Genomic DNA, 26,587 nt, shown 5'->3' on the forward strand with positions numbered 1-26,587 from the left:
CAGTTATTTAAATCGATCCATGGTGTCAAATACAAACTATTTTTGCTCACTCTCCCTGTTCCCGGGAGACAACACAACGCGATAATATAATAGATCCACGGGACAACGGGAGAATTGCAGTAAACGTACCGAAAAGAAAGGTTTGTGCACTTCTACGCCCCCTGGTGGCGTCTCCTCGCACATCCGCTTCCAGTCGGGATCCACAGCAGGAGCAGCGGCGGCAGCGGCGGGTATGGCTGATCATCGCCAAACGGGACAGCGCCGTGTGTTAGTGAAAGTTACGGGCCTACAATGTTAAATATGTCTTGTATTGTACGTGACCGGGCCTCGTTACGCACAGATTAACACCGCCATGGGACTCATCTAAGCACAATTGGCCACCGGGTCGCGGTACTGCAAAGTAGTTGGGGGGAACTTGTCGCAGTGGATTCATCCCCAGCGTGCCGCCTGGATTATCACACAACAAGAGGAACAATAGTCTTCTCCAACACAGGTCAGCGTTCATATTTGTGTTGTGGCCAGGTTAAGTTCTTTGTGCTTCGTAAAGGCCGTCGTTCACAAATGAAAACTAGTGGGATTGTCCTGAAAGCCTGCGCACTACTGCTGGAATTTTCGCTTCTGTGCCATTCGCTGTTTTGTGCGTAAATAAGCTACAGTCGCGTGCGTGAAAAAAAAAAAAAAAGGCAGCTTTGGGTGACAATCACACACAGTTACCATCTGATTTGGAACACCCCCCCCTCCCCAGACGCGTTAGAACACTGTAATACCGCACTAATATGGGATCGCATGATGTTGCGACATAAAAGCACACGCCGCTCCTGAGTGTCCGGAGCCGGTGGAGTGAGAGGTGTAACTTTTGTTTCCCTGCTTGCCTCTCCTCCTTCCGGATGCGGGCGGCAGGAAAACACGCGGAGTAGATGGGCCCTTAAGCAAAAAAAGGGCCCCCACGGACTGAGGCCAGAGGATTTTACGCTCATAAAGAAATGATTGGCCGGCGGGGACGGAAGCGCGTTTTATAGCCAGGCCATGGTGCTGACTGGAGCGGTCAAGTTAAGGCATCACATGGAGCTGGTAAGTGGGCCTACGCCAAGCACCACTGGCCCCATGGATCTAGCACTGGCCCCCCGTCTTGAGTATCATAGGGCAGTGCCAAATGTCATGTCAATGAGTTCCTGTTGGAAGAGCTGCACGGTGTAGTTCTGCAGTGTGCTGGGAGTATCAGTGGGACAGTGCGTTATTTATCACAGTGTCAATATGGGACGTCCAGGTTGGGAACACACTCCAGTGAAATGCTCCCAAAAATAACATAAATCAGAGACGTCCCATCATTTAGATTAAGTAAATTAAGTAGTGCTAAACTTATTGCATGCCATGTTTTGTTATACATGAATTTAATTGGATGTTTGATGTTGTTGAGCAGATTTGGGGCATTACTCACTAAGGCCACTGTCCCACTGGTTCAGGTTCAGAGCCTCTTTTACTCACTGTGTGCAAGCATACAAATGATTCATGCCCACTGAGTTTCAGAAGAATGCCAGCCTCTGTGATGAGTTAATCTTTTATTATAGTATATTCTTTAAATGTAAGATAAAATAAGCCTTTATTTGACCCTCAATGGGGAAATTCCAGTGTATATGTTCTCTCACAGTCAGAGTAGTCAGTGTAGACAGTTAAAAGTTCTTGTTGGTCTGACCCCCATCAGAGGTGGTGACAGTTAAATGTACGTTGTAAATTCTCAGGTTTTTTTCAGGATAGAGAGTTGCCTTTGCTGCCTGTAACCTGGAAACCTAAATGGCTTCTGTTTGAATAAATTGTATGTGCAGTATATCTCCATTGGGGTGTGCTTGTCTATCTAAATTAATGCGGTTCACCAGAAAAGTTTGGACTGCACAAATAGTTGGCTATGTAAATAAGATGAACAGCAACAACAGCAACAACAGCAACAACAACAGCAACAACAGCAACAACAGCAACAACAACAACAGCAACAACAGCAACAACAACTACAACAACAGTAGCAACTACAACTACTACAACTACTACTAGTACGCACTACTACTAATACTACTATTAGTACTATTAGCACTACTACTACTTCTACTAATAGTAATAATAATGGGTTGGACGAGATCATGGGACAACCTTAATCGCAGAAGTTGCCACACATGCAAATGATGGGGGATGGAGATGCTTAATCAAAGATTGAATACTCTTGTTCGTGGTCTAAAATTATATTTGTGTTGCAGCTGACCCTGCAATTCATACGACACATGACTCATCTCATGGCAGGAGCAGTCATGTTTGCAGGGGATACTTGACTAAGTGCATCTTCCTGGTGAAAATAGACAGTTGCACAAGGATGACTGAGTTTGAATTCCCTCAGAGGACATGCTGTCTCTAATAGGCCTGAAAGAGCCAGCCTGAAAGGATGAATAGCTTTTGTTGAAGCCTTCAAGGTTGCAGACAAAGCGGAAGACACCAGTGACGTTTGTGTGCGTGGACTTGTGCATGTTATAGCCCTAATGCAAGGTATATATATATAATAATATTATTATATGTGCATGCATACTTCTAAAAGCTGTAAACGTGCAAAAATAATAAGCAGCATCAGGTTAACAGGGCAAGATATTTTATCATACCTTTCCAACTACGGTAATTAAACCATTTAAACATGACACAAAAACCCATAATGTCAGACTCAGTGGTACAGCCCAGTATAATTGCAGTGGTGATATACGGTACACCTACCATGGAGCTCCACACATTTCTGTATATTGTTCTTGAACTAAAAATAATATATATATACATAAACTAGGTTTTATATATATTAAATACAAACCTTTCCAAAGGGAAATTGTTAGTCAGAAACCTGTAATTGTCAGCACACCATAGTGTTTTACATAACCTGTTAGATGTCTTGGATAATTAGAACACATGCCTGATGGCTAAATGCAGTTTACAGCTGTTGTGGGAAATGTAGTAAGACCGCATTGAAGTTTGTTCCTTTTGCAATCAAGATGAACAGGTTCTGGTCATGACTGATGAAACGGTAATGTTTGGGTTGATTGTGGTGTGGGGTTAATGGCAGTAATCCTGATGTGATGTAAACCCCTTCTTCAGGTCTTTGGGTCCAGTCTGGAGATGGACCGGATGAAGATAATCAAGAGGAGGCTGTCCATGTCTCTACGCAGCGCCCGCCCTGTCGATGAATCTCTGTCCGAACTGGCAGAACAGATGGCATTAGATGAGACTAACACTGTCCGGGACAATGGTGAGACTTCTGATATCACAATGAAGCTTGGCGTAGTTTAGATTAGATACTTTTAGAGAGACATTAATTATTGCATATCAGTTCATATTAGTTTAGGCTTAACTGTATTTTATTTGTAAAGCTGCTTTAGTGATGGATAGAAAGCACTGCTAATGTAGAGTAAAAACTGTTACTGTTCATTTACTAAAATGCAATATTCACATGCTTGTCACCAAACAATTTTCATGCCATATATTACATAGTTATGTATTATTTTAACCATTCCATTACCACTTCATCAATTTGCAATATTTTCTTGATGACGTGTCCTCAAAAATAGCATTTTATTTATTTCAATTTGATTGAACTTGTTACAACCAAAAAGTGAAACCTGGCGGTATTTCTTTCTTGTGGTCTCCTGGATTTATCCACAACCATGTCTGTTTATGTGGTAGATGCTAAAGGAATTATTCAATGAAAAAACATGCCAGTGTTCAATTCTACTCCTACCATAACAGTGTCAGAATTGTCCGTTTGCTAAAAGACATGCTATACTTTGAAGAGGTGGGAAATCGGAAAACCAGTTGTGCATACTGAAATATCAAATTGGATTTTTATGCTAAGGAATTGGCTCAGTACAGATTTCGATAAAACAATAATAAGGAAAATTGCTCTTTGTATTGCATCAATTTCAACACAAACTAGCTAAAGCTCAAGATCATTATAAATCTGTTCTGAGGATAGTCAAATTTGGTTCTGTTTAGCTGATTTTTGTTTGTATGGGTTCTTGCTCAAATGAGTATCTAGTTTTGAAATTCGTTTTACTATCGGTTAGATCAGATTTTTGATACTTTTGACAACCATAGTGCACTCATTCATTTTCATTTATACCCACACGTGTAAAAAAACCTCAACCCACACGTCTTTGCTGCATGCATGGACATCTTGTTGCATGCTGTCCTTTCACTTTTTCTTTTTACTCCTTCGACCTTGTTCTCAATAAATCTTTCATTCCATCCATTTCTTGACTGAAGCAAATAACTCCTCTCATCCATATAACATTACACTGTTTGCATCAATTTTGCAACATTTGTATCTTCTACTTGAATACTGTATTACTCTTTAATCTTTCTCTGTGGTGATGTTGTGTCTCTTGTTCTTCCCTGTCTGTTTTCATTTAATTTGCACCCTTTACCTTGATTTTATACATTGTTTTGGCTGGTTGCTTCTCCCCCTGCCTTTGTTTTGGCACTGTGCGATGGTGTCTCAGAGCCCATGATGGTGTGTTCGCTGCACCCTCCTGCCTCCCACAGCGCTCCGTCCTTCCTGCGACAGTACGCGGGACACCTGGGTCGGACAGCCATGCGCAGGGAGCTGGGAGGGGGGCTCGAAAGAGACCGCGGGTACCTCAACCTACACAGGACTGGATCTCTGGGTACAAACACACACAGACACACATATTTTGAATTCTACTTCTTCATCAACAGCTTTATTCTACATGTTGAAATTTATAAAAGGTGAAAAGTACTTAAACATCTACTCAGGCTAGGGTTCTATGACTTACAACAGAAATTCATCCTTCTACCACAATGGTATTACTGCTGTATACTGCGCTGTACCTACTGTGCATATCACAATGTCAAAGTTTAGTATTGAGAAAGTTAAGAAACATCACAATTTTACAACTATTATTAATTGATTATTGACACCATGATCAAACAACAGTGAAATGTATAATTCACTTTTATTCACATTGTTTGTATTAGTTACCACTGCTCTAGTATGTGATCAGCTTAATGAATCTACTCTTAATGTAGAGTAGATTGCATTGAAATTACTTATTTTTTGAGTCTAAAATAGTTTGAACTAGGGATTTCACGATATCAAATTATAGTGTTATGAAAGGTCACAATTGAATGATTATGTATACTTATCTACTCTACTCTACTCTACTCTACTCTACTATACTATACTATACTATACTATACTATACTATACTATACTATACTATACTATACTATACTATACTATAATAATAGATCACAATTCCTCTAATATGTGACCCGATTCATGAAGCCAAACATTCTTCATGATAAAGTCAAGTTAATAAGTTAATAATACACTTTTCGATATATGTGCACTAATATAAACAGCCAGATATAATGTAAGCTTTTTACATTCTGGTTTACTTTTTAGAGTGTACTATCGATTGAACAGAAATAGTTAAATTTTGCTTCTTAAAATGATTCGTTTTTAGTCTGTTCTGTCACCGGAGGACTCGTGTTTATCCACATATTAACCACATATAAACCAAATAATCTTGACATCCCTAGTTACATATATTATTACAGATATTATTCTTTAGTTCTCAGGATTATATTGTGCCTGAGTAATCACTGTTATAGATGAATTAAAATAGTCTTGACATCCCTAACTATACCAATATACCATGTGTTGCTATACTGTTGTTGCCAGTTTTATTACAATTGTTACTGCTTTATGTATAATGGTATATCTAATGTTATTACAGATCCTGGTGTATAGTTATTATTACTGAGGCTGACAAAACTGACAAAGACCCTCTTCCTATTATTTTCTGTTTGGTGTCCCGGGCTGTTGCTCCCGTTGGCACTTACGTATATTCATTTACATAAAACAGTACTTACTAAGTGATCATTCTAACGTTGCTCAAAATCTGAACGGATAACTGTGTAATGACCTTAATCCGACTTGCACTCTTACGCACTTGAATGCAGAGATTACTATGGATTGTGGCGCTGTATGAATCAAAGTAATCCTATTTCCCACAAAGACGCATAGGAATGATGTGGAACCAAAAATTCCAGTTGGACCAGGGCTAGCGGTGGAGTGAAAGGTTGGAAATGACATGGAGCTTACACTTGAAAGGCTGATTTACAAACGGGAACAGGGACAGAGACTGGGAGTTTGATTGTAACTCTTTTCAGAAGTCACGCTGTTCTTTGCTCTTACCAGTGAGAACAAGGTTGGACAAGACAGAAAATGTGTCAAAACTAACTAAGACTAAAACTCAGACTAACTTTATAATAATTTTGATTGCCTTCACTTATTGTAATATTTAATCACAACAGGTAGTGTAAGAGTGTAATATTATCAATCATTAATTACACAGAGTCTGTTACATTTGGATTCGGTCTTGTAAATGAAAAGTTTAAGAGCAACAAAGTCTGCCTGTCCTCTATGATGTCAATATTTTGCATTCTTTCTTGGTTTACATGCTGGCAAAGTTTATATAAAATTATGTTCCTAAGTGCTGACTGAGTTGAAGATGCTTTTCAACTATTAAAAGTGTTTTGAGGTGTGGTGTAAAATGTTAATGGGCTGCGTGTGTGTGTGTCTTGCTGACTCACTGTGTTCCACTCAGCAGTCGCTGCACGTTGCAGGATTTAAAGAGCAACGCAATGATGCAACCTCTATTCCTACTGCACTAAAGACATTACTGACAGTCTATCCTTTTCTCGTTGTGCCTTTTCCATAACTGTTTCTACTACTAACTCAAAGTGCTTCTCATTGGAATCGAATGTGCGTAGGAAAGGAAAGTCAAAAGGGAAAATTGTCTCCTTCATCTTGACTCCTAATTATGCCTGTAATGATATACATATCTGAACAATTACGGTAATGATATAAGTACTTAATGTAGACTAAGACAGCCCAAAAACAGACCAGCACTTTGCAAAGGATTTCTTGAAGAGACCCATATTGTGTGTTTTTATTCAGTTCTAAGGCAGTTCAAAAACCCACGAGGAAAGGTCCTATTTACGGTTATTTCATTTATTTATTTTTCCTGTGAGCCTATTGATACCTATTCAATTGACCATCTAGCTTCAATCACTTTTACCTAGGTATATAATTGTCTATAATCTTTGACAACCCAAACACATATCGCCATCTATAATAACTGTTTGAGAAACACTGAGCTAAACATTGTGATTCATATTTTGCTTGCCGTGCCAGTCTCACTCCTACTCGTGTTCTCTCAGTGAAGAGAGACGAGAGCTTCTGTGTAGTTACACTGCAGAGGATTAGCTGTCCTTTCTGTCTGCTGCAGAAAAGTACAAGCTTGACGCTCACAGAAAGCTGTTTCATCACAAGAGAAGACTTGTTCTTAGGTTCCCATAAACCAAACTTTGATTTATAATGTACTTTAAACACTCCACCAATAAGGAGAATGTTGCATTGTAACACTTATATCATATAACCTGTCTCCGCTTAACATAATTTAATACTCTGCGATTTTAGAAGGGCCTTAGTCAGGGAAGTGACCAAGAACCTGATGGTCTAACAGATCTCCACCATGTCTCTGTGGAGAGGGGAGAACCTTCCAGATAAAGAACCATCTCTGCACCAACCAGGCCTGTATGGTTGAGTGGCCCAGCCAAAGCCCAGACATGAACCCAATTGAACATCTCTGGAGAGCTCTGAAAATAGCTGTGAACTGACTCTCGCATTCAAACCTGATGGTTTTGCAAAGAAGAATGGGAGAAACTGCCCATAAATAGGTGTAGCAAGCTTTTAGTATTACTCAAAAACGCTCTACAAAGTATTGATCAAAGGCTGTGAATACTTATGCACAAGTACTTTTCTGCTTTAAGGTATTGTTTTAATACATTTGCAAAGAACTCAAATGGCCGTCTCTCATGTTGTCATTATGGGGTATTGTTTGTAGAAGTTTGAGGCAAAAAAATAATTTAATCCATGGTTAAATCCATTTGAAATAGGGATGTAACATAACAAAATGTAGAAAAAGTCACTTTCTCGTCGCACTATATTCAGTAACTGTTATTCCCTTCTACATGGGCGTCGATGTTCAGTGGCCTATTTTAGTCTATATAACTTTCCACATACCGTAGGTTTGATGCATTAAGAGCTACAGCAGCACTCACTGCACTCAGTCGTCCATTTACACAGCCTTTTCCGCTTACTCTTGGATTTAATAAGAACAATTGAGAGGCCAGCATTTGTACGTGCTTGATCTTGTAATCTTCTCTGTGCTTGTGGCTTAGGGCTATTGTGGGTTTTACAAGGTTTTATACATGGTTTTATACATATATACATGTAAGACCTCCCTTCTATTTATAGTTGACCTCTATACTGAAGTCTCTAATTGAACAATAAGATTTCTTCAATGCAGATAAAAGGTTGAGAGGTAATTCATGCCATCAAAAAACTCTCTCGCTCGCTCTAGTTTAAGTTTGTCCACAGGGATGTCAAAGGCTATTTTATATTTACTGTATTGTAGTTTCAGAGCGACTAGTATTGTATGTCGTAACTTGTGATGATAAGTAATTGCTAGGGTGCACTGTAGCTAGTGATTAGTGTTTTTGCTGCTGATGATAGGTTAGGGTTTGATTTCTATTTTGTTGTGTTTCAAAGACATGCAGTGTAATTGTTGAAGTTTGTGGACTGGATTTTTTCAGTTCTGTGACTAAATAGGCTACTATCCTGCAGCTCTCTATGCAAATGTCCTGCATCTTATTTGTATTCGACATATTGAACACAAGAGGCTAGAAAGTGATACCAACAAGAAAAATAGCTCTGGCATTATTCCTGACAAAAAGTAAAACATAGAGACAATTAAATGAGACCTTTAAGAAGCTACATTTTTTGTAGGATTCTCGCTTTTAGTATTTCAAATTAGTGCGAAAACCCATCAACATTAGTTCACACTGGAGAGAGAGTTAAAAGCTGTGGGAGCAGCAAAGCAATTTTAATTAAGATCCGGTTAAGATCCGAGCATTTAAAATTGGCAGTGATATGAATGGGGCTTTTTAACTGTCAGGTCTTACAATCGTCCAAAAAAAAAAGCATGTGGTTTGGAACAGATGCAAGGCTATACATTGTCTTTATTTTTATGTAAGTTGGCATTGATTAAAAGAAACAATTCGAAATTCGTGATCGCTCCATTTGAGAGGAAAAGAGAGAGGGGAGGAAAAAAATGAACTTCAATAATAATTACGTGGCAATATCACCAAGCCCTAAATCAACAATTTACTCTAGATGGGACTCAAAACAGCGATTGACACAGGGAGAGTGGGAGTAGAGAGAGAAGAGAGCAAGAAAGAGAGAGAAGGACTGAAATGAGAGAGAGAGCGAGAGAAGAGAGCAAGAAGGAGAGAGAAAAGAGTGAAAGAGAGAAAAAAGAGAGCAAGGAGAGATAAGGGAGTGATAGAAAAGAGAGCAAGAAGGAGAGAGAGAGAAAAGAGAGCAAGAAGGAGAGCAAAAAGAGAGAGTAAAGAGAGCAAGAAGGAGAGAGTAAAGAGAGCAAGAAGGAGAGAGTGAAGAGAGCAAGAAGGAGAGGAGGGTGAAGAGAGCAAGAAGAAGAGAGTAAGAAGAAGAGAGCAAGAAGGAGAGCGAATAGGAAAGGGAGAAGGAGAGAGAGAGTTATGTATATTGTATCACATGAGAGGGAGGAGAGAAGCAGCAAGGTGTGGGGAGGGTACATGCAGGCAGCATCGACAACACTGGGAGCGCTGATACGGCCACAGGCGAGGAAAGAGGTGTGGACGACTGAGCGCAACCTGAATAGAGAGTAGTGAGCTCTAACACGCGGGGAGACCAGAAAGGACAATGCTGAGAAAATCGAGGAAATGGGAACGTGACAGTGAAGCAAATGGACGTTCCTACGTTTGAGGATTATAAATACAGAGACTACATGGACACCTGTTATTGTGGCATCGTAACAGTTTGTCCGAGCTTGCTAGTCTGCCGCGATTGGCTTTGACCTTCCTTAGTCAGCAAGCTGCGATACTGCGTGGTGTGAGATGAGAGATGGAGAGGCGGAGACGGGGAGTGTCCACCGGAAAACAGTGAAAAAGTGGAGTTGTAGTCAGTGGAGTTGATGCATTGTTGATGAGAGAGCACACGGCACAAGTCATTCTAAAAGACATTCTCTCTCATACATAGAACCAATTTAACTTCATCTCCAAACTTATTCGCTGGACTTTACTTGTACAACCAATATTGATTAACGTGTCTTCTCGGTAAACTATGGACAATCCAGGAAACCCCCTGGGATGTCCTGCTCGGGTGCCCAGAGTAGTGGATACCAGGACAGGGGAGGTTAGGGCCGGTGAGGGGGTCAGAATTGGGGGGGGGGAGCCCCCTTTCAGAGGGTCACCTTTCCGAATGCTCCGAATGTTGGACTCGTGTCGTCCACCTGGAAATCGCATTGGTGAGTTTTTGGGTGCTTTTAGTCAATAATCTATGTATATTACTGTATAACTATATATTTTTCCTTGTCTACCATTGTTTTAGTCTTAAGGCTATACATGTTTATTTTTAGTGCACCCTTTAAAAGAACTTGTCGATTGTTGCTTCTTTAGCCCGGGGCAGTGCACATGTTACTGTCACATGGAGACCGTCATGTTCTGTTTTTAAAAAAATTATTGACGTTGAAATGGGTGCAGTATTTCTACTCTTCCCGGAAACGGGGCCACTACAGCTATGAATGTTTAATTGGTCTATTTGTAAATGATGATTATTGTTATCATTGCTATAATAGAATGTAATCACTGGACTCTAAGCCCACTGGACTTTCAAGGTGAGGACAAGTCTTGAATCATCCTCTCTCCTCCAGACGGGCTTGTTTATGAAGTAGGCCTTACCTTGCCCCACTTCGACAGGGACTATCTGTGTTTGTCACTTAGTTACTGTTTCTGGTGAACATTCATAGCAAAATAAACTTTTAAGTATTTGGACCAGAAATGATTTGACTAAATTTAACGGGAACGGGAAGTTATTTGGTTTGGTGACATATATTGCAAATACAGACAATTTTTATTTTTGAAACTTTGAAAACTTTATTCATTCTGCATATATGTGTATGTCTGCACATAGTGTTGGGAAGTGTACCGCCAACACATATTCAGAATAAAGAGTAACATTAGTCTTGATGGTTTTCAGAATGCAGTTACTTTCCTCAATGCAACTAAATGTGAAAGTATTCTATGTTTTCAGAATACAGTTCTGTTTGGATTATGTTTGGGAATACATTACAAAATACATTTTAGTGTATAATACCAACACAGTTGAAGTAGTTACGCACTAAAAACAAGTATGGCAGTGTCGTTCAGTAGTATGCAGTTGACAACACAAACACATCACACTAGGCCCTGTCCTGGATGTGAGCTCCTGTGACATAATAGGGGCATCTGGGAGCCACCGTTGTGCGTCTGCCAGTGGACACATATCAGGATCAATTTTCTCATTCTGGTGTCACTTACCATCAGTTTAATGTTTCAACGTCAGGGTTATAGGGACGGGTCTTTGAATGACCATTGACCGATCACTTCTCTACAATACCAACCAGCCAAAGTACAGTACAATTTGACTGAATTGTCAACAATCACTTTGCATTGTGCTCTCCCGTGTTGAGCATGTTTGAATGGCTGACAAGCAGGTGCACATTGAACTGGACTTTCGCTCTTGAAAGCTGATACAGATATGCTTGTAGTTGAAATAATCCATTAGGTATAGGGCAGGCATCAATATTTAATCTAATTTAAAATGCATCTTAACAATGCATTAATATACTGTATCATATATTATACAATTTTGAACTCAAAAAACGTGAACCTAACCGTGACAAACGAAGCTCAGGATAGGCCTCTGGTAGTTTTTCCCCTGCACAACTGACAAACGGGCCACTGTAATAAATTATCTGCGTGCTGCGCTCTATAATAATATCCCACTGTTCCCAGCACTGCTCTAATGTAACACACAAAATACAAGGTCATCTTTCCCTTCTCTCATTTTACTATTAGAACCACATATATTTATCCTTGTGTGTAAGTGCCAGTGGTAACACAGGGGCCATTTCACGTCTTATAGTTGTGATTATTAAGTCCCAATTCCTTGGCATACTGTTTTTGTCATCATCATTACAGTTTTCATATGACTTGATTAGTTTTTTTTATAAAAAAAAAAAAGGTATCTGGAGAGCAATTTTCCTTCTGCTTATTGTGAAAATAAACACCAGACATGTTGATATAATAAGTGATGAGTTCCCGAGGCACATGTTCATTGAGATAGTGTCAGTTGTACATGACCTGAGCTCCTGCATCAGGAGCAGCAGAGCACACTGCCCATCCCCCACATTACCCTCTGTGTCCCCCCTTCACAGACTGATAGACCCAGGCTCTCACTGAAAGAACCCATTCTGTGTGTGTGTCTCATTAATCAGACAGACTCTGATGGGATAGAGGTGAGGAGGAGGAGCAGGAAGAAGGGTGGAGAGGAGAAGAGATCCCATTGCAAACGCTTATCGATTTCTGACTCCCCTCCCTCACAAATGGCCTTTTATTCACTCTTCTATTGCATTGCTGGTGGTGTAATCCATCACATGTTGATTGAGACAGCACTGGAGACAGCACTGTGCCTTTTAACAAAACAAAAAAAAAACCTCAAGTGTGATATCTGATATAATTATTTTTGATAATCCATTAAATAGTTATAGATCGTTTGGAAAGTGATTGCAGCAACACCAGAACATCGCAGGATCATATAGCCACATATATAGAAAAGGCATAAATTAGCATAAATGCACTTTTAGAATGAGTAATATAAGATTAAAGTTGGTTGTATGGAATGTATTGGTAGAAAGTATTTCCTCCTAACGTTCTTTTCTGTGTGTTTACAGGTATTGTTCATGAGAATGTGAAGATGGGTTCAGATGGGGAGAGTGACCAGGCATCTGGGACGTCCTCTGATGAAGTCCAGAGTCCAGTCCGGGTCAGGATGAGGAACAACCATCACCGGAGAATCTCTACTGAGGTTAGATATCAAATTAAAAGCAGTGTCTTCACTTTACAGCTTTCACATCCATACATGCTTTTGCTGCATCATATAATTATTATATTTCTAAGAGCGACCGTACTATTCATTTTATACATTGATTACTAGACTATAAAGAACCAAATGTAGCAACATCACCTGGGCAGGTTATCATACTGTAAATTAATTTAGGACTGCAACTAGTTAATCGATTAATTGCAGCTAATCAATTAACGATTTATTGTTGTTTATAGATGTTGTAGAATTCACTGTAGAAAAAGAATGCACGTGTAGAATATCAAAATATTTTAACACCGATATTAAACTTTACTGTTGTTTGCTAGTATTTATTTAGCCTTTCATTATTAGTGCCACTGTGATGTCAGTGGATGGGACTGACCATGTTTATCTCAGAGGGAGCTGGAGCAGAGGGGGTGGCGCAGGATAGACAGTAATTATGGAAGTAAGAATAATTATCTCTGGGACATAGGGGAAGAAAGCCAAAGAGATGAAAAGAAACTGCAGAACTGGCATCAGGAACAGAAAAACATGGCTCCTCTGCTGCGTCCCCTTCCCCCACAAACCCTCAGGATTCGCTCCTGCATCTCTAGGCTCCTCCTCTTTCAGTTTTATTTATTCATTTTGCATATAATCCAAAAAAAGAAAAATGTATAACTACAGTAAAGGCAGAGTGCTAGGAGGTGGCAGAAAGTCCAACTATGTTTAGTACATTTTATGTGTATTTGCAGAATCCTAAAAAAGAACAACTAAATCTGCAGCAAATGCTAAAAAAACACTGGACTTGATCCGTTGGAGTTTTTGATTTTATGTTTAAGAGCTCTTCACGGGTGTAAGAGCACGCTGACACAATTTACGCACAAAAACAGACAAAACAAAGCACACCAAAAAACCAAGGCATCCCTCTGTGATTATATTGAACAAACAATGAAATCTATGTTACGTTACAATTGAACATTATGGAAATTACATGAGCTAAGTATATGAACTTTTCTGGAATAAAACTGTCAAGTTCAGATGAATAGATAGAGAGATGGGCAGATGCTTTTGTAATTCAGCTGCAAAAATATTTTCAGTGCACTTCTCATTTGCCTTTGTATCTCAAAGGTCTATTCAATTGAATTAAATTAGCTGTTAAGTTTATTTATTCTTCAAAAACATTAATGCATAATTTTCCCTGTATTCTGGCATTGTGGGCTCACTATTATATAACATTATAATTTATTCCATTTATAGCCTATAGAAAGCCATAATCCGTTTGATATTTTCTTTACTTTCTCTTTAATGAGTATTACGGCAATAAACCTCTACATTAGTTGTAGAAAGGATATCAAACTTTTCCTTTTATCTCATGTGATAGCCCAGTGCCCAGTAGTGCCCTGCTGCCCGTCTCTGCCCCTCTCACTCGCTCAACCTCACCATTCCTCTGTCAGTGTGTGTCATTTGGCACCTCAGGGACGTGGAGAGGCAAATGTGTGCAGTGGGATTTTGTGGCCAGACACTTTAAAGGAGAAGGACAATGAGGGACATACTAGAGTGGGTCTGCTTTGTGAGTATAGACGCTCATTGTTCAGTGTGTATCCCGTGATTTACAGGGTGTTTGTGTCTGTGGCTACATGTACACCAAAAATCTGATTTCTAGAGTTATCAGATAATTGAAGTGACATGTTGAGTGAGTTATCTGAATTCTTTCTGTTTGTTCGCATCTGTGCAGGTTTTGAGAAAATACGAAAATATTTTTGATATGAAAAAAGGCAACCTAATGTGGCAAAGAGAAAAACAAAAGAGACAATTTTAACATGCTATGTTTTACAACTACAACAGTTACTCTAAAAATCTGTTGATTAAATGGCACACAGTGTGTTTTTGATGATCAGATTTTTATTTTGCGCATGTGAACGCATCAAAAATCAGATCTATTCATTGAGTTATCTGATTTGACCATGTAAATGAACCCACTGTCTCTTGCCAGTTTGTACATTGTGTTAAATACATGTTCTAAAAGGTCACCTTGGTTATAGAGTAATATATTTCACTTAAAGCAGGGACTACTTTGGTTTATGCAGTTTCTGTGCAAAATGTGAAAATTACTGTTAACAAGAAGGATAATAAGAGGGATTATTTACTATCCTCTGTCTTTCTCAAGGTCAGAAATGAAAGTTTGTCCCCTGCACAGCTATACTTACCTATTTTGTGTCACCTCCTCTAGGGTGATAATAAATATAAATAAAAATCCCTGCGCTTTAATCCTCCTTATCACTAATACACATACATACACATTAGCACACACACATGCTGTGGGGCATTGGACTGGGTCATCACTGCGACATAAACAAGATGTGATGTCCTAAAGACAATACAGGGGGAAGAGTTGAATCTAAGAGTCTCGCACTATTATAGATGTTACAAGGAGGAGCTAATTTGGACGTAAGCATTTAACTCTTACCATGCAAACCTGACTCTTTTTTGTGTGCTAATAACCATGTTGTAACACTGTTCTCTCATCAAAAGAATACATGGAGTTGTATTTAGCTTCATTCAAGCTTGTTTCAATATTGTTATCGGCTCAAATTTCAAATCCGGGGATCTCCTGTGATATTTTTAGCCCATAAATCATCATCAGACTGGTTCAGAAACTGTCTGCCATCAAATTCATTCATTACAACTGTGTACATGTATTAGCATGTAAGTGGCAAGCTAGCTTTGTTTTATTTCCTCATGGTAGTCCCCTCTGCAAGTAGATAGAGTGCTAGCACACATCCAGTCACCTCACAGATATAAAATAATATGCTTTTAGTAGATTTTACATTCTAGAATATGAGATGACAAAGCAAAAGTTCAAAGACCAACAACAGTACCAACAATGCATAATATTCGTCATTTCAAATATCACGTTACATTGCATCTAACTCAAAAAATGGTTATTATTATGGTATGCATTTTTGACAAAACATCTTTTCTTATTTTTCAGGACATAAACAAGCGGTTGTCTCTGCCGGCCGATATCAGACTACCGGAGGGCTATTTGGAGAAGTTCGCCATGAACAGCCCGCCTTTTGACAAACCAATGAGTCGCAGGCTACGGCGAGCTTCACTGGTCAGTATCCTCCATAAGTCGGTCCTCTTTGCTTTGACTTGTCCGTGCTCAGATGGAGGGAAAAAAACAGCATAGTTTTGCCTTTATGTATTTAGCTTCATAGAAGGTTGGTTTGTTTTTGAATCAGTGATACAAGCTTGCACTGCTATTTTGAAATGGTTGACACAGGCTATTATGTCAGTTATTGCGCTCACAAAACACCCAAGTGAACCGTGTCAGGGAGCTTATAATGGCCCAGTAGGAGATGAATGATGCGGTTAGTAGTATGCATCCAGGCCAAGAGCTTTAGGCTTGTGAATGACAATAGGAACTGGAAGAAGAGATATTTATATGCACATATCTTTATGCTTATGTGTTCCTCTGTTCGAGTGCACACTATCATTCACGCCACATTGAGAGGATTGGAATAAAATGTGATATACAAAAGACGGATAACAAAATATACAAGATACCAGTGACCTCAAACATTTTACAACAAAAGTACAACAAAAAATATTTAGTTCTCCAAGAAAACATATCTAATAAAAGAGTGATGTGGGTCAGAACAAAAGACTAAAATGGGGAAATGCACAAACCACAAAAATAATCTGTGATAAAGTTGGGCTAAACAAGGGCATTATACCAAGATGGCTGTGATTTCAATGTTATTAAGGCAATAAGTAACTTTGTAGTTTTTTATTTACACATTTATTTTTATGACCAGTATACAAAACGTTAGTTAACTATAATTTGACAAATATTTGCTGCTGTGTGCTGTCTTAACACACTAAAAACACTTTAATCTACTTGCTTTGTCATCTCAAACTCATCTGCCTCCCTGTGTCACGGTTTGAAGACAGAAAAAAAATCAGTTAATGGATCTTTACTGGATTAAATGCCAATGCTATGTCCAGTGACCAGACTGATTATATCCCTAAATGCAGAGAGTTTCTTGTGTTCACTATTTCAAGGCTCTTGGATGTTGTATGATGTAACGGACCCACCAATAATTTAGTAGTTTCTGCATCGCGTCTATCTGCTGCTCTGATCCGGACAAGATTACATACCAGGGCACCTTGAAGGAAAGGGGAAAATGAAAAACGGGTAGGGATTAAGCTAAATGTAGGCAACGAAATATACCAAGGCAGACAAAGGAGGACAAGGTTAAGGAAAATGAATGAATCAATAGGGGCTTTTGGGGTTTACAGAGAGCTCTCAGTCCCGCACTAAAAGCTCCTATATTTTGAGGAATACTGTGAAATAATTTGGTAAATGTGTATTGGATTGAATATATAAGGAACAGGAGGAATAGATACTTATATGCACACATCTTTAGTCTGTTTGTTTGCTATAATAATTTATGAAAGAAGCGCAGTGCACATGTCAGGTGTCTTGTATCTGATCCCGTCATGCAAGACGCAGTATTTCGATCTTTGAATCACTTACATTCTGAAGTATCAGTGTCAGCACTCCACTGATGCTCAACGTTGCTCAATGAAAATTAATTATTCACAACATTCAAAGTGCGAGTAATCACAGGAAAGAGGGTACAATCATAATTCCAATAGAAAATGGGTGCAGTTTTCAGCTAAGGGGATTGTATTGATACAATTTAAAGCTATAATAATCCAAAAATATGCAGTAAATTAAACATACCATGACTTTGAAATTATGTTTGAGGTACACGCAACAAATTTAACGTCAAATATTATATACTTTTCCTTAACAAGCAAACAATATTTGCTCTATTTCTAAATTGGTACTACTGCTTTCTACTGAGGTGACAAAATAATTATGCTCATTTAGTAAATCATCAAATTGGCTTGGTTTTTATCTTTTGTTTGCTGCTGTAATTTTGGCTCTGAAACTTCAACTGACCTAGATTTGCTGAGTAAGCTCACTGGAGCGTTGGAGTGAATGAACCCAGTGACTTCAGAAGAATCTGCAACCACACAGAAATCTCCTCACCAATACAAGGCCAGACGATCTCATGATCACTTCACATATGGATGAATTCCCATCAAAATACTGTTTGTTTTGTGAATGTTTCAGCAGCCAAACGACTATTCGGGGTAGAGTAGATGGGGTGGGGCTGGTGGGTTGTTGGGTCCCGGTTGAAAGATGAGAAACACAATGGTCGAAAGTTCATTCAGCTATAAGCCTTTTGATACTCAATAGTATTTGTGTATGTGACAGTGTCTGACAGTCTTCCAAAATAAGGCTCTGGGCTTCAGACGCTGACAGCTTCTGTCACAGAAACAGGAGCTGTTTGTGTATACACACTGTATCTGCTGCTGGGGTTACAATGAGCCCTCCACATCCACTACACGTTTCATTCCATATTTCCGTACAAAGCTGACAGTACTATTTTTGAACCCGGGGGAGAGTGGGGGAAAAGCCCCTACAGGCATAGGTTCTTTATTTTGAAATTATTTCTTAATCATTTCACAAATAAAAGCCGTACTGTCAATGCAAGGTGTCTTTTTATCTATTTTATCTATTTATTTTACTGGGATTAGGGAGTAAATTGTGAGTTTATTTGCCTTTTTCACACCTAGTTTACTTTTAGTCCGATGAGTCAGATATTTGGTCTGATCATACTGAGATATTAATAATTTTGAGAGCCAGCCCCACGCCTTGCCCAAGGCCTTTAGTCAAACAGGAATGTCTTTAGTCGGCTACAGGTCTTCAAATCTGTAAAGGAGTGTGTAACATACCGCGTAAACTATTGTGTAGATATTGTAAGGTTTTTAATTGGGGTGCAACGAGAGACAGTTCCCACGAGACACAAGGTAATATTCAGTTTATTTATTTAGCTTAATATTTGTCATTGTCATTGTAGCACTGCTTTTTGTCAAAGACAAAACTAAATACTGTACATTGTTTTAAAAACTCAAGATCATTTTCCTTATGTGTGCACACTCTTATGGCAATTTTATTTCATGCAATCTTTTGGCACTAGATCTTGTTCCATCCCTAGTTATTTACTTTTTTAGTTTATTTATTATCTTATCTCCTAACTTATCATCACTTCAAATAAGACATGACATGATACTCATGTGCGACTGCAAACTACTATGGTAGGCCTACCTTTATATTTATATTACCTCATCGACACATGGAGAGGATGAAAGATGATTTACTTTGGCAATAAAATAAATATTGACATTTAGATTCACCTTTAAAATAATCACACACTTCAGATGCTAACATGGCCACTGTCCATCCCCCCTTCACACGCACGCAACACACACACACGCACACACACACACACACACACACGCACACACACACACACACACGCACGCACACACACACGCACACACACACGCACGCACGCACACACACACACACACACACACACAGACACACACACACACAGACACTCACGCGCACACAGACACACACACACACACACACACACACAGACACTCACGCGCACACAGACACGCGCACACAAACACACACACTCGCACACACACACACGCACACACAGACACACACACACACAGACACATGCGCACACAGACACACACACACACACTTGCACATGCACACACACACACACACACAGACACACAGACACTCACACACACAGACACATGCGCACACAGACACACACACACACACAGACACTCACGCGCACACAGACACACGCGCACACACTCGCACACACACACACACACACACCCACAGACAACACATTATACGAGCATTGTTGCATGGATGATTTCATATTTGAGACATATTAGGCCCCGCCTAAGGCCCGAAGTCACTGGGATAGGCTCCAGTCACCCGTGACCCCAAAAAAGGGAACAAGCGGTAGAAAATGGATGGATAGGCAAACCATGTTGTTGGTGTCCTGAGTGACAGGCAGGGGGCGGTAAACAGCGGCACATCCCAGCTTGACACAGCCGCCATCATCCATAATTCAACACCCACAGCCCAGAGACATGCATTATGTAGCTGAACTTTTAATAACTTATTTCATCGGGCCTTTTCTATGCATTTATTTTTAGATTGTGTTATTTTTGTGCCTTTTTTGCTTTAATTACAATATTATTGAAAACATGTAATTCAAATGTATTATTCAAGCAATTAGTTTTTGTGCAATAGTTTATTAGGAGTATTAGGACTTCTAATAACCACATGTAAAGTACATAAATGTTTCATATTTTTGTTCAAAGCCAAATTAATTGACCTATATTTTTTTCTTACTTTTCTTTAATTTTAGGGCCTTTATTGAGACAAATGTGTTATTGTTGAGGCCTAACAAGATGTATACGCTCATATCAAACCTAAATCTCCTTTGCTCTCTCAAAAACAGAACTGCTGTAGTAAGACAGAACATCTGTCAAAAATAATACAGTACCATTTATTGTGGGTGGAAAGTAAAAACCCAAATGATTTTCAGTTTAAAAAAAGTTTCAGGCACATACTATATATTTACATTTTTCTGCAAAAACAACCTTTATACACTATACATTACTGGCATTTTTTTTATTTATTTTTATTTCAATTCTAATATTTTGATGTAACAAAAGGCCCTCTATGGCTTTACTTGAGTTTATTTGACAACTTACTCCGCCCCTTTTGACACATTTGATTGATCTTTGTCTGTCTAGTCGGAAATTGGTTTTGGGAAACTTGAAACCTACATCAAGCTGGACAAACTCGGGGAGGTAAGATCAAGAACAGCACTTTTTCTTCAACTTTCTATTCTTCTACTTTATTTACTTATGTTTTATTATGGCTGCTTAGGGCACCTACGCCACAGTGTATAAAGGAAGAAGCAAATTAACGGACAACTTGGTGGCTCTGAAGGAAATCAGACTTGAGCATGAAGAGGGAGCGCCCTGCACAGCCATCAGAGAAGGTATGATTCTATTCAACTGTGTGTGTAACTAGTACTAAAAAAATATAATAATAATAATAATAATAATAATAATAATAATAATAATAATAATAATACTCTGGTTTTAGCATTGATGTAAGAGCTGCAGCACTGTTTTTGTTTCAAAGTATGAAGAGACCTGTATGAAATTGTGCTCAGTGCTTTTTAATTCGACTTGGACAGTATTGTCACAAGGCGGTACAGCTCAAACAAATGTGTGAGATCCAACGTGGCTTGTTGTAATTGAACTGTGGGCTGTTTAACTCCTGTCTGTTTGACTGACACACTGTGATGTCGGTCCTCTCAGTGTCTCTGCTGAAAGACTTGAAGCATGCCAATATTGTCACCCTCCACGACATTATCCACACAGACAAGTGCCTGACTCTTGTGTTTGAGTACCTGGTAAGTGGTCAAGCTGTGCATGGTTGTCAGTAATGATAATGTTGTACAGGTTTGACTAACTGACTTCTTAATCCTTAGGAAAAAGACCTGAAGCAGTACATGGATGACTGTGGAAGCATTATGAGCATTCACAACGTTAAGGTAATGTGAAGGAATTGGTTGCGTTTAATTGCCCAAACTTACATTGTTCTTTATGTATATTTGTCTCTCTCTTTAGATCTTCTTGTTCCAGCTGTTGAGGGGTTTGGCATATTGCCACAAAAGGAAGGTCCTGCACCGAGATCTGAAGCCACAAAATCTGCTCATCAATGAGAAGGGGGAGCTGAAACTGGCTGACTTTGGTACAAGACACCTAAAAAATATATATATATATACTACATACTTTACGTAACATCATACTTAAATGTATGTACTTCTTTAACTATATCGGCCAAAAATCGAAAGCTAAAGATACCAGTAATGGCTAAAGGTTATCTAGGTAAAGATAATTATTTTGTTGTACATAAAACTAAAATAATTTCAAGCTGAAGTAAATATTACTGACTAATGCAGAATATTTGGTACAAAGGTTTAGCAAGAGCCAAGTCTGTTCCCACAAAAACCTACTCCAATGAGGTAGTGACGTTATGGTACCGCCCTCCGGATGTGCTCCTGGGATCCACTGAGTACTCCACGCCCATCGACATGTGGTAAGAGAACATGAAAACATCAAATGCTAAAACAATATTGATCATAATAATCTGTGTCTTTGCAAAGGGGCGTGGGCTGTATTTTTTATGAGATGATCACTGGCAGACCCTTGTTCCCTGGGTCCACTGTGGAGGATGAACTTCACCTTATATTTCGGATACTTGGTAGGACTGAACACTATTCTAATGAAATTCACTGGGTTATTTATTAGCTTGCAGTATATTCACCTCCTTGTTTATGTCTTACAGGTACACCTACAGAGGAGACTTGGCCAGGTATGACTACAAGTGAAGAGTTTAAGACTTACAACTTCCCCCAATACCAAGTTGAGCCTCTGGTGAAACACGCACCGAGGTATGACAACGTTCACCGACCTGTGTATGCAGTTACAGCTACAAATGGATCGAAAAGTATCAGTCTGTTAAATGCAATACTAAGCTTTGATATAAACCTCCCTTTGTCATTTTTTTCTCACACAGGATAGACAGCGATGGTCATGACTTACTCTCGTTGCTGTTAAAGGTAAAACATTCATCGATCACATAATACCATCATATACAGTTTTAAATCAGGCTTTAATCTGTCATTTTGTGTATAGTTTGAAGCTAAGAAAAGGGTATCGGCCGAAGACGCTCTTAAACATGCTTATTTTAAAAGTCTCGGGGAACAAGTTCAAACACTGGTAGACAGTAAGTGTTGTTGTTGTTGTTTTTTATGAGAACATTTCCAAGATTGTGTCTTGATTCATTTTTATTTCTGTTTTAGCGGCATCCATATTTTCGGTAAAAGACATAGCGCTACAGAGAGATCCAGGGAAGAGATCCTCAATCTTTCCAGAGTCAAGTAAGTCATTTTAGCAACAGAAGATGCTGTACCAGAGAGTGAAGCTTGCTCCTTTTAGGCACATGACAAAACAGTACATTAAATTAGCTTCTATGAATAATTTGATTTGCTTAGTAAATTGCCAAACTATTTTTTTTTTACAGCCTGGCAAGTTACACATTCAATATTAAAGATTTACTACATGTAACACACAATCTGTTTAGTCACATTATGTGTTTCCTGAACATTTCCTTTTCTCTTCCTACCGACTCTTTATTCCTTTTCTTTAACTCTAAAATCTTTCCTGCCTTCCTCTTCCCTCAACCTCTTTGAAAGCCACGAGCTATAAGCTTGGCTCCGCCCCCTCGCAGTACTTCCAGAGAGAGGCAGCCAATCCCAGGGCTCAGAGCCACTCTCTCTCCTCCACTTCCACTGGCTGAGTGCCCATCCCTTCTGGTAAATCTTTCGACGCTTTCCGTTTTTCCCTTCTCTCACTTTTGCTTTGTCTGTAGACATCAGACCCTCTATATTTGTGATCCATCGTAACTGAAAGCTGATACATCTCCTCAGACCACAACGACATGACATCATATCGAGCTTATATCCTGGCTGTCACTCTGCCCTTGTCTTATTCTTTCTTTTCAAACGTCTCCTGTTTCAAAGCTCAACCCCATTTTACCTCAGGCAAACCCCTCCCGCTGCTTTTGTAAAATGGAAGACAAAATGTAGACAAAAAAACACTGTTGAAATAAGAGTAATTTTATCATTTTTATTTGCAGTTTTCTTAAGGTTCCTCCAACGAGAGATGTAGCATTGTTGTTAATTAAATCTTAATGGGTAAGGGTCCATGTGTGGTGCTTTTGCAGATTGTAAATAGTGATAGAGAATGTATACAAAATCACTTAAGATTAAAACACCTGAATATAAACAGGTTACCACCGAAACAAATCAATTCTTAGTATTCCTCCATCACTATTTACTCATGCTTGTTTGCTTTTTTCGCATTGTCGAACTAAACCTGTAAGTACGGTTTGACAGACCTGGTTTGGATTGTAGTTGTTTTTGGCATTTGCTTTTCAAAGTACACAATTTTACTCGTCTATATCAAAGGTAACCTGTGTGTGTGTTTTTCTTTCAGGTCAGGGAAAGAGCAGGAGGCAGAGTGTGCTGTTCTAATGGTGGCGACGCTGCTGTGGAGAGGAGGACCAGGCGAGGACGAGAGCGAACGAGTCACTTGAAACGGTCCTGTCCAGAGTCACCTATGCCCTGTCACTTGTCTACACTGAAGGAGTGACCCACGCACACTCTACCCCATGTAAACCTTTGGGAATGACACAGAAGTATGGCTGAAGAATTGATACTTGATTAATAAAAATACCCACTCACAAGTAGGATCCACCTTCCTTGCTGCTACTACTACTGCTGTCCACAAGAGGGCAGCGCTATGACTTGTATGAGTGAGCTGTATGGAGAATATTTGGGAATTGCACCTCAGAACTTAACCTTCTGCCCTATTAAAAGAACCATACAGTCTATATATCTTCAAGACACACACCAAACACTGTCCAATTTTAGTGTGTCTTTTGCAGGAGTTTACATCGATAAACTTTAGCACCTTATTGATCAGTAAACATCAGGGTGGCTGTCATAACTTACCTCATCCAGCACGGACGTTCAAAATGAAGAAGTTAACCAAAAAAACAAAACAAAATACCAGATGGACATTCACATTGCAGTTCATGAAGAAACATGCTGTAAAGGCTTGCTTTAGCACTCCTGTTCCATTGACAGAGATGTCAAGGATATGTTCACAACACTGCTGCGTACTTCTATTTTGCCTTTTATCTCTCAATGTCCAGATTGTTTTAAATATTCTTTTTTGCACCTAATTTTACCTCTTTAGACCAAGTAGAAGGCCTGAAAACCTCTTCTGCCTACACTTTCCTTTTTGTGTTTAATCTATATATTTGATAAACTTTTCTTGAATTTTGTTCCAATTTGGAGTCGTACGACTGAGGACGTGTTGCACATTCCTTAAGCTCAGGACTCATTGCGATAGTGTGATGATTTAATGCTGTAAGTAACGCTGTCTCTATGTTCTACCTAGCTGGTAATCCCTTTGCAAAGTTGGCTCAAAATGACGACCAACGTCATTTTAGAACAACCAGGTACAACATTATTACCACTGGCAGGAGCATGAAGTATCTCTTCTGCACATTTATGGTAAACAGAGAGCTTATCATCAATGCAATATTCTCAACTAGTTTGCATGTTTTTACTTTTGTACACTCCACTCTGACCTTTTAATGGCAATGACAAATCACAATTGTGCATAACTCAGTGCTTTGGACGTGGAACAATAGTGTTGTTTCACGAGAATAAAGTTTCCAAGCTGCCAGAAACAACAGGACCAAAGCTTAAAGCACATGTCCCGTATGCCATTTATCGATATTGTACTGTAAATGAAGGTTGTGTTGGTGTTTTATTTGCCCTGTTTGGTCTCTTCTGCTCTGAAAATCTGTGAATGAGAGTCATGGAAACTTCTTTGTGCCACTGTCATACCCCTAAGCCTGTGTAAACAACAATGTTCAGTTTTTTCTTGATTTGTCTGGGACCATGTACACATAAAAAACAAGACCCAATATTAGTCATTACTAAAATGCTAGTGCCCACTGCTCCTGACAGGTGGCCCTGAAGGATGGGTCAAATGCACTGAACACATTTTTCATAGTAGTTAATTTTTGAAATGTATTTTTTTGGACAGGTATGTGTGTGAGATCTTTAAGCTACACGGAAAGGTTTTAGGCAAAAGTGTGACTCCATATTGGAACTCTCATATCTTAAAAGATATTCAATTATGACTTACACAGATGTACAGTGGCGTAAACACATTTTCTTGACCTTGTTTTATCAAAAGGATGTCTCGTTAACCCAGAGTGTCACAGTATGTAGCATGTACAAACGAAAGCAAAAGCCCTCACTATGTTGTAAATAGTGTATAGGTTTGATACTGCTGTTCTTGCTTTCATTTGATTGATAAATCATAGCAATATTTCTATAAGAAATTACGCCAAGGTGACAAGATGATTTGATTTGAGAGGAGATGACTGAATGAAAATGCAAGACTAAAATAATGATTAGACATGCTTGATTCAAAAGGCTGAAGTGTATTTTTGTGTAGCAAAGAAGAAGTAACAAACACTGATTTTTATTTTATTTTTACCAATGAAAGCCATATGGTCATAACCAGGTCTGTTGGTAACGTGGGTGAAAGAAGATCACATCTGAGGACAGACCGAATAAAACAAAACGGGGTGTAAACCTAATAAAAAAAAAGGCATTGTTACTTGTTGTCCTCTTTGAAAAGTCTGTGTGTTGTGCAGGAGGAAAAAAGGACTGTTTATTTATTAACCTTTATTTAACCAGGTAAGAACCCATCAAGATTCAGACCTCTTTTCTAAGGGTGACCTGGGTAAATGCAACATTTGCAGCACACAGAAGATTTATAGACAAATTCAACAATCTTTGAAGACAAAGTTGTTTTGTATCGTTAAGATAAGATAAACCTTTAATATCCACACAAGGGGAAATTTCGTTGTTACAACGCAGTAGAACAGGAGGAAAG

General features: G+C 39.0%; 1 protein-coding gene across 6 annotated transcripts; it reads left to right on the top strand.

Annotated features, from left to right (window-relative positions):
• Nucleotides 1–187: 187 nt before the first annotated feature.
• Nucleotides 188–26,120, top strand: LOC140363320 (cyclin-dependent kinase 17-like). Of its 6 annotated transcripts, XR_011927140.1 has the most exons (19): nucleotides 188–493; nucleotides 3,121–3,271; nucleotides 4,521–4,685; nucleotides 12,927–13,060; nucleotides 16,050–16,175; nucleotides 20,780–20,836; nucleotides 20,916–21,030; nucleotides 21,356–21,450; nucleotides 21,529–21,591; nucleotides 21,668–21,791; nucleotides 22,019–22,139; nucleotides 22,207–22,304; nucleotides 22,389–22,494; nucleotides 22,620–22,662; nucleotides 22,739–22,829; nucleotides 22,906–22,983; nucleotides 23,299–23,418; nucleotides 23,742–23,799; nucleotides 24,101–26,120. XR_011927140.1 is itself a non-coding variant. In XM_072449814.1 (18 exons), the coding sequence occupies exons 2-17, from the start codon at nucleotides 3,142–3,144 to the stop codon at nucleotides 23,400–23,402; spliced, it is 1,650 nt and encodes a 549-aa protein (XP_072305915.1). In that variant the 5' UTR covers nucleotides 188–493; nucleotides 3,121–3,141; the 3' UTR covers nucleotides 23,403–23,418; nucleotides 24,101–26,120. The 6 variants fall into 6 exon arrangements, 5 of the variants coding, with proteins under 5 accessions (XP_072305915.1, XP_072305917.1, XP_072305919.1 ...); XM_072449814.1 differs by lacking the exon at nucleotides 23,742–23,799; XM_072449816.1 differs by lacking the exons at nucleotides 23,299–23,418; nucleotides 23,742–23,799.
• Nucleotides 26,121–26,587: the final 467 nt, after the last annotated feature.

This window comes from Eucyclogobius newberryi, unplaced genomic scaffold (genome assembly GCF_026437365.1).
Source record: "Eucyclogobius newberryi isolate DKJ021-1_F unplaced genomic scaffold, fEucNew1.0.hap1 SCAF_17, whole genome shotgun sequence".
Classification (NCBI taxonomy): domain Eukaryota; kingdom Metazoa; phylum Chordata; class Actinopteri; order Gobiiformes; family Gobiidae; genus Eucyclogobius; species Eucyclogobius newberryi.

What these genes read in the sequence shown, in the direction of transcription:
- LOC140363320 (XM_072449814.1), top strand. Translation starts at nt 3,142, where the DNA reads ATGGACCGGATGAAGATAATCAAGAGGAGGCTGTCCATGTCTCTACGC. An exon ending in TACTCTCGTTGCTGTTAAAG is followed by an intron (nt 22,663 to 22,738) that starts GTAAAACATTCA and finishes TTTTGTGTATAG; the next exon opens with TTTGAAGCTAAGAAAAGGGT. An exon ending in AGTTCAAACACTGGTAGACA is followed by an intron (nt 22,830 to 22,905) that starts GTAAGTGTTGTT and finishes TTTCTGTTTTAG; the next exon opens with CGGCATCCATATTTTCGGTA.